This window comes from Diabrotica virgifera, chromosome 7 (assembly GCF_917563875.1).
Source record: "Diabrotica virgifera virgifera chromosome 7, PGI_DIABVI_V3a".
Taxonomy (NCBI): Eukaryota; Metazoa; Arthropoda; class Insecta; order Coleoptera; family Chrysomelidae; genus Diabrotica; species Diabrotica virgifera.
In genome coordinates, this window is record NC_065449.1 from 6,042,325 (window position 1) to 6,054,865 (window position 12,541).

At 35.5% G+C, this 12,541-nt stretch overlaps 2 protein-coding genes across 2 annotated transcripts in view; one reads left to right on the forward strand and one right to left on the reverse strand.

The window, feature by feature from the left end:
- Positions 1–5,762: 5,762 nt before the first annotated feature.
- Positions 5,763–8,595, reverse strand: LOC126887826 (uncharacterized). The gene is made up of 2 exons (XM_050655684.1): positions 6,425–8,595; positions 5,763–6,338 (listed from the first exon to the last, which is right to left on the reverse strand). The coding sequence occupies exons 1-2, from the start codon at positions 8,472–8,474 to the stop codon at positions 6,145–6,147; spliced, it is 2,244 nt and encodes a 747-aa protein (XP_050511641.1). The 5' UTR covers positions 8,475–8,595; the 3' UTR covers positions 5,763–6,144.
- A 1,880-nt stretch (positions 8,596–10,475) lies between these two features.
- Positions 10,476–12,541, forward strand: part of LOC114330834 (uncharacterized) — a 29,573-nt gene continuing 27,507 nt past the window's right edge. The window contains exon 1 of the mRNA XM_028280249.2: positions 10,476–10,681. Within this exon, the coding sequence (XP_028136050.1) occupies positions 10,576–10,681 (106 nt within the window). The 5' untranslated portion in view covers positions 10,476–10,575. The remainder of the gene's footprint in view (positions 10,682–12,541) is intronic.

Sequence of the window (12,541 nt, forward strand, 5' to 3'; positions counted from 1 at the left end):
AATTAGTGGCTTTTTTTGCTGTACTCAACTGTACTGTTTAGTATGCTAGTTTTGGCTATGGCTGGATCTCTTAAACAATTATGTAAGTATTATAAAATCCGTTTTCAATTTTCTTTATGAAACGAATCATTTATGCATGTATTACCTGTAAATATTTTGATTTTTAATTGTAAAGAATAGAAAAATTACCGTTCATTTTAATTTTTTTTAGAATCAGCTGAAAGTGGTCTACAAAAAACCAGATATAACCAAAATAAAGATATAAAAAGTGTATTGGCTAATTGGAAGAAACAACATTGTCCATGCATAATAAGTTATTACTTTATAAACAAATATTAATACCTAGGAATGGAACCTGGATATAATCATCAAGAAGATAGCAGGAATCCCGACAAACAACTTAAATAAGTACAAGAATATTGAGGAAATCCTCCTCGATACTACTGGGCAAACTAGAAGATTGAAGAGGACAAAGCCTTTTGAACTAGTTTGAGTGATAGGTGATAGTGAAAAGCAGAGCATAGTGCGTGATGTGGCTGTGTATGTTAGAATAGTGCACGATCTTGTTAGATTAGATAAGAGACGCTATCGGGTAAGCTCTTCATTTTAAGAAACATTAGTAATTTAGGTTAAATTAAAATTGCTCATTGGTCAGTTATGACCAGATTGCTTTTTTTATGTTTGGCAAAAAGGGCGTAAGTCAGAATTGCACATTGCTAATGTTTTGATGATTTCTGGACCAGCAAAAAACTGTTGTAGACGTAAACTGTATGTACCAATAAAAAGAGCCGATTTTTCTGGTCCAGAAATCATCAAAACATTATCGATGTGCATTTCTGACTTAAGCCCTTTTTCCCAAACATCAGAGAATTGTAATGTACAAATTCTCCTATCTGATTTTTCATGAATTTTGTAGGAGACGAAAAACCATTTTTAGGATCATCTCCTGCTTTCACATGTAAATTTTGACATGTCTTGTAGTAAATAGATAGTTGAATTTACTACAAAACATGTCAAAAAATATATGAAAACAGGAGGTAACCATAAAAAAGTTTTTAGTCTCTCTTACAAAACTCATGAAAAAACAAATCGGAGGTATGTCACATCAGTGACTATATCCAGGGAATGTCTAAAAAATATACTTTGATGTCCCAAGAACCAAATATAACCTTTATATATATACAGGGTGTAACAAAAATACAGGTCATAAATTTAATCACATATCCTGGGACCAAAAATAGTTTGATTGGACCTAACTTACCTTAGTACAAATGTGCACAAAAGAAAAGTTACAGCCCTTTGAAGTTATATATTAATAGCACCAAGGGCCTTAGAGGCCCATGGCTTGAAAAGTTTGTTTTTTCTTCATTTTCACGTTTCTTTATGTACTGAGATCTTCTCTGGCTTGATATGTGATTTTTCTCCATTCCTTCCTCTTATTCATTTTTCTTTTCTGACCCTGTAACACCATTCTTTCCAAATCTTTTTCGACCTCTTGCTTCCATCTATTTTCTGGTCTTCCTCTTCTCTTTCTTGAAGCTATAGTGTAGTTTAGTACCCTTTTCGGAGTCCTCGTTTTTGGCATCCTTTCAATGTGACCTCGTGATCTAAGTCTCTGTGCCTTTATCACTCATTTGAAGTTACAAAATGAAAAGTGATTTTTTCCAATGTATCGAAAACAATGTGCTTTTGTGCACGTTTCAATTTAATTATTATTGTAGTACCTACCATTTAAACAACGTTTTAAAAACTTTTTTGCCTCTTATTGCTTTTTCGAAAAGTCAATTTTTATCGAAATATTGTGAATATTTGTCAAATCCACCACATATTTGTATATGGTTAAGTACGATTATGGAGACTTGGTAATAATATGCAAACTTATTTATGCTTTACATTTTTAGGTATATTTTGAACCATATTAAAAAAGAAGCCAGACTCGATAAAACGTGCCTTATCGAAAAAATACAGAGGCAAAAAAGTTTTGAAAACACTCTGTTTAACTAATGGTACCTCAGTAATAGTTTAATTGGAACATACAACATTTGGGGGGTTTAAAGGAACAAAACCCCCATAAAATTTTTACGTGGACATATTAAAAAAGAAGTCGCAACTCGATAAAAACTGCCTTATCTGAAAAATACTAAGAAACAAAAATATTGAATTTAACTAATGGTACCACAATAATAAAATTGAATTGGAACATACACAAAAGTTTGGGAGGATTTAAGGGATCAAAACCCCCATAAAATTTTTATGGGGTGCACAAATTTCACCATAATTTTTCTTTAAGATATTCCTGCCATAATAATGCCACATGTCACATGTCCATTTTCAATAAAAAATCGCTAATAGTTTTCGATATAATCGAAAAAATCCATTTTCATTTTGTAATTTCAAAGGGCTGTAACTTTTTATGTGCATATTTGTACAAGGTAAGTTAGGTTCATTTGAACTATTTTTGGTCCCAGAATAATGTGATTTAATTTATGACCTGTATTTTTGTTACACCCTGTATATACAGCCCATTACGCACCACCTTAAAAATTGGGCATTTTTGATGTCTCGAATTTCCTAAACCTGTTGTTGCATCTAAGTGATTTTTTTTATAATATTCTAGCCTAGGCCCTAGAATATGTTACCTCCTTATGCTTGTCATGCACAGGGAGCTATACTGTAATATATATTATATCACATTACTATAGAGAGCGATATGATATAATATACATATATTACAGCATGACAAGCTTAAGGAGGTAACCTATAGCCTAGGCTATAAAAACATCACTTAGATGGGACAACAGGTTTAGGAAATACGAGACATCAAATATACCCCATATTTAAGGTGGTGCGTTAATTTCTTGGAGAAGTGTATTGTAATTTAATGTAAATACTGTAATATCCAATAATTGTAATTTGATATAAGATGAAATATAAGTTCCTTAAAAAATATATTTTTTATTTCCCACAATACATTCTCCACAGGTCTAAATATCGTCGCTAGACGTCCACCGAATGACCTTCCAGGACGTTAGATGGATGTTCAGCAGCAAGACATTGGACCAAACTGGGACATCCTATGAATGCCCAAATGACGTCCACCGAACGTCCCCTCCGACGTTAGGTGGACCTCCATTGGATGTTTAACAACTTGGCCTTTGGACCAAAATTGGACGTCCTGTTAAGGTCCAATTCACGTCCCCTAGGACGTCCGATTAAGGTCCAATTCACGTCCCCTAGGACGTCCGATTAAGGTCCAATTTACGTCCGATTAAGGTACAATTTACGTCCGCTTAAGGTCCCATTTACGTCCGATTAAAGTCCAATTTACGTCCGATTAAGGTCCAATTTACGTCCGATTAAGGTCCAATTTACGTCCGATTAAGGTCCAATTTACGTCCGATTAAGGTCAAATTTACGTCCTATTAAGGTCCAATTTATGTCCGATTAAGGTCCAATTTACGTCCGATTAAGGTCCAATTTACGTCCGATTAAGGTCCAATTTACGTCCCCTAGGACGTCCGATTAAGGTCCAATTTATGTCCGATTAAGGTCCAATTTACGTCCGATTAAGGTCCAATTTACGTCCCCTAGGACGTCCGATTAAGGTCCAATTTGCGTCCGATTAAGTTCCAATATACGTCCCCTCGGACCTTAGATGGACGTCCAATGGACGTTCGGTAGCGCGACATTTGGACCAAAATAGGACGTATAAAGGACGTTCCTCGGACGAAAACGGACGTCCAAAGGACGTCCGTAAAGTCCGTGAAGGACGTCCAATGGACGTCCATTGGACGTCCTTGTGCTATTAGGGGTGGACCGTCTCAACTAAATCAATCAACTATCAACCGTAACTAAATTAGATGCCTTTAAAATATGGATCCACCTGCATGAGAATCCTCAAAGTTTCATGGATATCGCATACCTCAAACGAAGAAGGGCTGCATATAATAGGCAAGGAATAGAACTTTTAAGACAGTTTAAGTTAGAAAAACATCATATCTAGGCTATATACTGAGAAATAATAAGTACCTGAAATTCCCATATTTAAAAGGTTGAAGGAATCGTGGAATGCAGTTGATCGATCAGATTACACACCAATAATTTTTCCCCCTGGAGAAGCTGAGTTAAAAAATAGTGCCATCGAGTCCTTGCTACATCATCTTAGTAAGAAAGACCAGCCAGATGACTACCTCGAACTTATGAATTAACATTAACGCTGTTGGTGTTCAGACAACCAATATAAAAAATTCACTGGAGAGCATCAAGAGCATCTGGGCCTATACACCACGCTCGGTGGATGGCTAAGCTTATTTATGCATATACGTTGTACCTTTTCCTAGGTCAAGGAGTTTACCATCTCACAAACAAGGAGAAAGAAAACTTAGACAGATTTATCCGTTTCGGTGCACTTTTGTATGTGAAAAACTGGCCTAATTTTTGGAAAGAGACTGGGAAATACAGCGTCATTGATGAAGATATAGCTAAAACTATCAAAAAAGCCTTGCAGCCACATTTGTGGTACCTATCTGACGAAATGGTCGGGTTATCACTTTTTTCCAATAAAGTGAGCCTTGAAAACAAAGTGAGCATAGTGAATAAGACGTCTGTCCCAGCACTGCCAAGGATGATTAGAAGAAATGCCGATTTCCTAAGTGATGAATGTGAATTAGAAGATTTTGCTAATAGTAGAACAATGTTGTTTTTTACTAAGCTAAACATTATGCAAAGCTCTTTAAACAAGCACCCAAGTGAATGGAAACAGGACCCAGAGTTTAAAGAGGCAAAAAATACAGTAAATAAAATCAAAGTGGTCAATGACATCGCAGAAAAAGGTGTAAAACTATTTTAAGATTTTAACAAACTCATAACAAATGATAAGGACGAAAAACATTTCTGCAGATTGTAGAGGCTAATCGAAAACAAGTCCCTATCTGAGCCAACAAAGAAGGCCGTTCTAGAAAGCCTACAGAAACTATCCATTTCCAAAGACAAAATTTAAAGAGTTCATTTTTATGATGGTCTTCACTATAAACTGTACTTATTTTAAACATGGGTTCCAATGTAACATAAACAAATAAATTAAGTTTTTGTAACCTAATATGTCTTGTAATTTTTTCAAAAATTCCTAAAAAAATAATCCCGTTTTCATTATTTAAACAGTATTGATTGAGCACTGCCTTCCAAGTGACTTTTGGCTTTCATATTTTGGCTTCTTACTTCTTTTATCAATTAGAAAAGAATTGGGGGGTCCCTTGGCTTTTACATTCTTTCACATAAGGTCTTGAACCACCCTAACCAATATGCTCAACTAATAGTGAAAGGAAAGATCGAGGGAAAGATAGGACTAGGAAGTAAAAAAAAATAATCGTGGCTAAGAAACATACGACAATGGACAGGGATAAATTTTGAACAGCTACAAAGAACAGCTGAAGACAGAGAGTTTGTAATTGTAGTAGCCAACCTCCATTGAGAAGAGGGCACTTTAAGAAGAAGAAGAAGTTCATATGGTTTCAGAATATTCCACATTTGCTCTATATGCTCTACTTTGCCATTTCCTAGCATGTTCCAAGATAGGGTAAGTGCACTAGTAATGGACACCCAAGAGAAAATTTGTACTATTTTTATTCGTTCTAATGAAGTATTTGACTTACAATTTTTTTTACTGTGCTAGGATACTAAGAAAGGTATATACTTTCATATACATCCAAGTAAATAACTAAAAAAAAATTGTTTTTCCAAAAAAATATTTTTTGCCACACAAATGCCAAAATCGCCAGTAATGGTCACAAAAACTCTAGTGATGGACTCTCGATAATTTAGTAATGGACACTTTATCAAATATATTTTTATATAAGCTTTTCACTGCGTTACATTGCTGAAATTTTTAACAACCATTCAAAAAAAACATAGCAAAATGTAAACTTATGTCCCATGGGCGTAGCCGGGGGGGGGGGTTTCGGGTTTCAACCCCCCCCCCCCTAAAAGTTAAATATTAAGATTTATAAAATTTTTCTTATGAATATAAGGGTTATTTTATGTACTTTTTGTCGTTTTATTTTCTTAAACCCCTCCCGAAACTAAAACCTGGCTACGCCCGTGATGTCCTACAAAAAAATGTTTCACTTAAAAATTGTATAACGCACTTTAAAGAAAACTAGATAGTTCTGGTACTGAGTAATAACCCCGTTTGCCTTTAACTAATGGTTCCCTTATAATCTTTTTAATGTCCTCATAAAAATAAAATAATACATCTTCTTTTTCTGGCCATTTCCAGTCATAGCCTGCTTTTTCCATTGACGAAACTTCTGCTCCTTCCTGGTTAGCTTTTATCACTTTTCCTAGAACAAAGAAAAATTTTGATCATTAAAACATAATTCTGTTAGGAGACGGAAACAACAAATATATTATAGTTATAGAATGTTACCTGGATAAAGATTTCCATTGTATTTGATAATAACAAAATCTCCATCATGAATATTCTTGATCGTATAATTTTCAACATCACTCGCATCTAGATCTTCATCACAGTAAGGAACATCATCGGCAGAAGATTCAGATTCGCTTATTACTTTTCTCTTTACTGCAGGCTTTTTTATTTTAATTTGTGATTGTTTTGAAGGGCCACTTTTAGACGTTATATTATCATAATGGGCCCTGTAAAGTGTAGTGGATACAACTGCTGGAAATATTTTTCGTTTTCTTTTGGGTGGTTCTTTTTTAGGAGTCTTAGGAAAAATGAGACATTTTTTGAAAGGAGTGCTAACCACATATCCTTGGTCTTCTTTGTCCTTATACAGCGCAACGTTTTCTAATTTATCCGGTGAAAGAAATGACTCTGAAACATTTAGTGAAGTAGTACTTTTATCTTGTAAAATAGTGCTGTTCCCGTTCTGTGACTGTTCTTCATTTGGAAGAATTACACTCTCTTCTCTCTGCTTACCGTTTGGAGTTGAAGTTGACGCTGTTGGAACTGAAAACGATATTGACATTTCTTCATTTCCTTCCATTAAGTTAGAGTCATCCTCCCCAGTGACATGTTTATGTTTATTTGTTACTAATAAAGCTTCATTTTTAAATTCTGCCCAAACCTCATAAAGTTTCTTAAATTGTAAGTCTCCCTTCCAGTCATCTTTATTGTCGAAATTTGTTCTGAAATGATTCAATTCAAGTGGTGGTATTTTTTTCTCAAGTTCGGATAATATATTCCCTTTTGTAATAATTGTGTTTTTAATATCTGATAGATTTGTAGGATCTACAACTTGCCGAGTGGAAACACATTTGGTGTAATCAACATTGCTTTTTTCAAAAGGAAACAGTCCACATTTTCTAAAACCGTTGCGTATTGTACTTTCCGTTGCATATTTTTTAAAAACCGTACTTAGAATGGTTGCAAATGTATACTTTGTTACATCCTTCGGAAAGTTTTCAAATTTCCATGTTCTTGCTATTGTCTGCCAACCAGTTTTTAAAGGTTTAAAAATTGAAACACCGGCTGGTTGGAGAATATGAGTGGCGTTGGGGAAAAGAGCAACCAGGATGATACCACTTGCTTCACATAATTCGCTGACTTGTTTAGTTAGATGGGACCTATGTCCATCCACGAAAAACAAAACAGGTTGTGGTATATTTTTTTCTTTGAGATAGGGCAAAAAATGGTTGCCGATATACTCATAAAATACTTCCGAGTTCATCCATCCGGAGTCTGATCGTCCCACTGCCCATTCTGGTGGTGCAGAATTAACTATATCCTTTGGTATTTTTTTGTACGGATATATTATGACCATTGGTGGAACTGTGATACCATCGGCTGAAAAACAGGCCATAACAGTTATTTGCTCTTTTTCTGCATTAGATTTTCTCTCATAAAAGTCTTCTTCCAATTTCGCCGGCCCAAGGACAATACCAGATTTAGGATCAATGCTAAACCCGGTTTCGTCTGCATTGTATATCCTATTTGGGTATTTTAGTATGTCAATCATACCTTCTTCTTTTAAATAGTTTTCAATTTCATTAAACCATTTTTCTATATCAGCTTTAGAGACGGCAGCTCTTGATTTTGTAATAGACTCTGCTCTTCGTTTTTTTATCTCAGGATGTCTTCGAAGAAAAGCAGCGAACCAAGTTTTCCCGGGCATCCCATCTTTAAAAACAGTCGACCTCCCAGTTTCTTTCATAATTTTATGCACCGTGGAGAGTAGATTTGTTGCATTAACAGGAAAGCCCGTTCTGCCCATAGACAAGATCCAATTAGCTAATAATTTCTCTTCGCCTTCTGAAAGAATAATTTTAGGACCCATTTTTCGTTTAAGACAATTGTTTTCAAGTCTACGCTTTAAGGTTGTTCTAGGAACACAAAATTCTTTAGCTGCACATTTTTTGGACATGCCTACATTTTTTACTGCGTCTATAGCAAGGCTCATTTTATCTTCCGTCCATTTAAAAAAAGGCCTTTTCTTTCCTCTCTGGGTATCCATGTCTATAATAATAAGAAATTACAGGTTACTTTAAATTCTTTAAAGCTCTAAATTCGAAATGGATAAAGAGACCATTAATAAATGATTGTATTTTAACGATGGCCACCCATAATCAAAAACCTCCACAATGATGTATTAAGCAAACAAACATAAATAAAAAAATAACACATAATTTTTAAAGCGCTAAATGGATCGAATATATTGGTGACCATTAATAGATCATTATATTTTAGAAATGGACACCCGTGGTGACCATTTCTCAATTTCTAACAGAATTTTCATTCAGTAATGGTCACCCATGATCAAAAACTTTCATAATAATGTTTTTAGTAAATATGAATAAAAAATACAAAGTACTTACCCTTTAAATGTGTAACAACACAAAATAAATATATAAATTTCAATAATACGTTCACGGCAGTAATTTCAACCCAACGACTACACAACTTGTCTGATAGATCAAAACAAACTGATTTTTGGCGCGCCAAAGTTTTACGCATGACAGTTAGTCAAAAACCATTGTCAGATGGCGCAGAGTTCGTCCTTGTATTATGGATAGTATAATCAACAGGGTAATGTAAAAATGTGCGGTAAAATGTAATAAGAAATGAATATAATGACGTTAATTGGCTTAAGGTGACCATTACTAGCGGTATGTCCATTACTGGTGCACTTACCCTAATTCTTAGAATACAAATGTGGTCTATGTATAGTGGAGCGTTAAGCGCGAAAACCTGCTTGGTTGCTTCTTAGTTTCTTGTCTAGCTCTGGCCTCAGTCTCTTCAAAATGTTCTTGGACATTATTTTGGATGTGGCGCTCAGCAGTGTTATTGCTCGCCAATTTTCGCATCTTGTTAGATCGACTTTTTTTCGTATCCTGATAATTATTAATTATTACACACTCGTTCCATCCTTTTGGTAGCTTTTCGTCGGCCCATATCTTGTTAAAGAGTTTGTGTAACATTTCTACTGATTCGTATGCGTCGGCCTTTGTTAAATCTATCGGTAGGTTGTCACCGAAACATATGGAAAATTATTAGGGAGATTATGTCCAGCAGTTGGCAAGCGAAGATTGAATGGCGATGATTTTCTTTCTAGAGTTGTTTTTTCTTCGGTTGCTTCATTTTGTGACATTTCTTCTTTGATTTTTTTTCTTTCTTCTTGTAATGTGTCTGGTGTTATCCATTTACTGTTTTCTCTTTTATCGTATCTCTTATTTATTTTTCTCCTTATATAGTATCGTTTGCAGTTTTTGACATTATGTTCTTAAAATTCCTTCATATTTCCTTCAGTTTCCTTATTTTGGGGCACTGCTGTTCGGTTTATTTTCAGTCTTTCTGTGGATTCGTTTCTTGTTTTTTCTTGTAATAGTCATTGTGTACCGTTTTTTTAAGTCAATATTTTAAAATTATACTTAAATCAGGCAAAAATCAGGAGTTCAAGACATCATCGAAAGAACTACGACGCTTAAGTGAAACTGGACCGGGCACTTAGCCAGAACATAAGATAGACGGTGGACAAGAATAATCATGGAATGGAGGCCCAGAAACACTAAAAGAAGCTGATGACGACCACCGACTACATTGACCGACGACATAACAAGAGTATGAAGAAACTGGCTTCAAGCTGCCCTCCAGTGTAAAGAACACTGGAAAGAACTGAGGTAGGCCTATGTCCAGCAGTGTAAGCCATTGGCTGATTGATGATGATACTTAGATAACTTTATAATTTCAAAAATTTCTGATTATATACAATATAACACCAATTTTTTAAGTATAAAGCCCACTTACCATGTATAACAGTTTCTTCTTAAATGTGGCTATTATAATACATATAACAATAAAAGAAACATTTGATCAAATACCATTCCATGTCCAGAATTGATCCCTTAGTTCTTTGCAAAATGGTTGACTTTACCTTGCAAATGGTCACAATACATATTTTTATAAGATAAATTTTTCTCTTCATCCGCCTTTATCAGTTTGACACATCCGTTAGATATCTAAAAATTCCTGTAACACTCAGTGGTAAACAAGATTCACTACACAATTACGATTAAAACCTAGAGGAAGCAAATATCTAGTTTAACAAAGACTTAAAAATGGGAAATATTATATTCTTTTTGTGTTATGTAGGATTTTTTGGTGATTTGCTTATGGTGAATTTTGTATCAGGTTCAGCTGTGGTATATAGGACTCAAACTACCAGTAAGTAGCATATTTAATTATTAGTTAATGTTAATATTTTATTATCATTTAGTTTCATTCTTCTTTTCCTTCAGCCTGTTTGCATTCTCTCTTGGATAAAGACCACCCTATGAGTTTTCCACTCTTTTCTGTTTTGTGCCATTTGGTGCCAGTTTCTGCCCACTTTTGCTTTGATAGCAGTAATAGGTAGTCTTCCTCTACTGCGACTGTGCTCGCGTAGTCTCCAATGTACAATGTTTCTCGTCCACCTGTCGTTGTTTTGCCGTGCCACGTATCCTACCCAGTTCCATTTCATTTGGGCAATTATTCCAATTACATCTTCCACATTCGTCCTGCTTTGCACGTCCTCATTTCGTATATGGTCTCTCAGAGAGACACTCCTAACATAACTCGTTCGATGGCTTTATCTCTCTCTCTCTCTCTCTCTCTCTTGTCGTTTCCCCATTACTGAGGATCGTGATTTCTTCCAATATTCCTAACAATGTTTCTCCATTGGTCTCTATCTTCAGCTGCTCTAAGAGCTTCGCAGAATGAGTTTCCAGCTGAGTTCTTTATTTGGTCGGACCATCTAGTTGGTGATCGTCCTCTTGATCTTCTCCCCGGAACGTTTCCAGAAACAATTAATCTCTCCAAACTGTCGTCACCTCTGCGAACCACGTGACCAGAGAATTGCAGTATTCGTTGCAGACATATTGTGGACAGCCTTTTTTTAATTTCGAGTTGGTTTAGAATGGAAACGTTTGTCCTATGAGCTGTCCAAGGTATGCGCAGCATTCTTCTCCAGCACCACATCTCAAAGGCATCAATTTTTTGGCGCTCACCTGCGCGAAGAGTTTAAGTCTCTGCTCCGTATAGAAATATTGAGAATACAAGGGCATTCACCAGTCTCATCTTGATATTTTGAGGGATAGATCTGTCTTTCCAAACTTTAGTTAGGCGACTCATAGCATTTTTTGCCATACCAATACGTCTCCGAACTTCCACAGTTACCATCGTTAGTTATACTAGACCCGAGATAGATAAAGGTGTTTACTATCTGGTATTCCTGTAACATGTTAGTCAGTTGAATAGTGTCGAATCTGTCGACCACCATTATTTTTGTCTTAGCTTTATTGATGACTTTATATGTTGTTCTTAATCTATTGGGTGATGACTCTGTAAGTGTTACGGTGTCCATTCCATAGGTCATACCTAATAGAATACCATTTCCTTTAGATTTATTGGTATCTTTTTGTTTTTCAAGACATCACTGAGTCTTCCTACTGCTGCCCAAGTCATTCAGATTCTTCTCGTTATCTCTGCCGTTTGATTCTGTTTGTCTAGTTTGATATTGTGACCTAGGTATATACAATCTTCGACACTTTCGATCTCACTACCACTTAAGTCGATTAGTTTCGTTAGAGACTCAAAATAAAACAATGACAGAATCTGGAATTGATACCTCTGGTTGATGAGGATTTACTTATTCATGGATTTATATCAATAAGTTTCATATTTGACTGCAAACATAAAGTATATTTAAGCTTTTAATTTTCATCATCCAGCCTTCTGCATCCAAAATTGAACATAGGCCTCCCCTAATTTCTTCCAGTTCTGTCGGTATTGAGCTTACTGCAGCCAATTTCTAACGATTTTTTGACGCCGTTTGTCCATGGTGTAGATGGTCTTCTTATGATTATTTTGTTTGCTCGTGGTTTCAACGCTTTAGTTTTTTGGGTCCATCACTTGTCATTAATTCTACCACGTGGCCCGCCCAATTCCACTTCAGCAAAGTTTTGCGCTCTTTAGCATAATATCTGATGTGAAGCCTGTTCTTCTTCTTATATCCTCGTTTCTAATCCTGTTTTTGAGAGTCAGTCC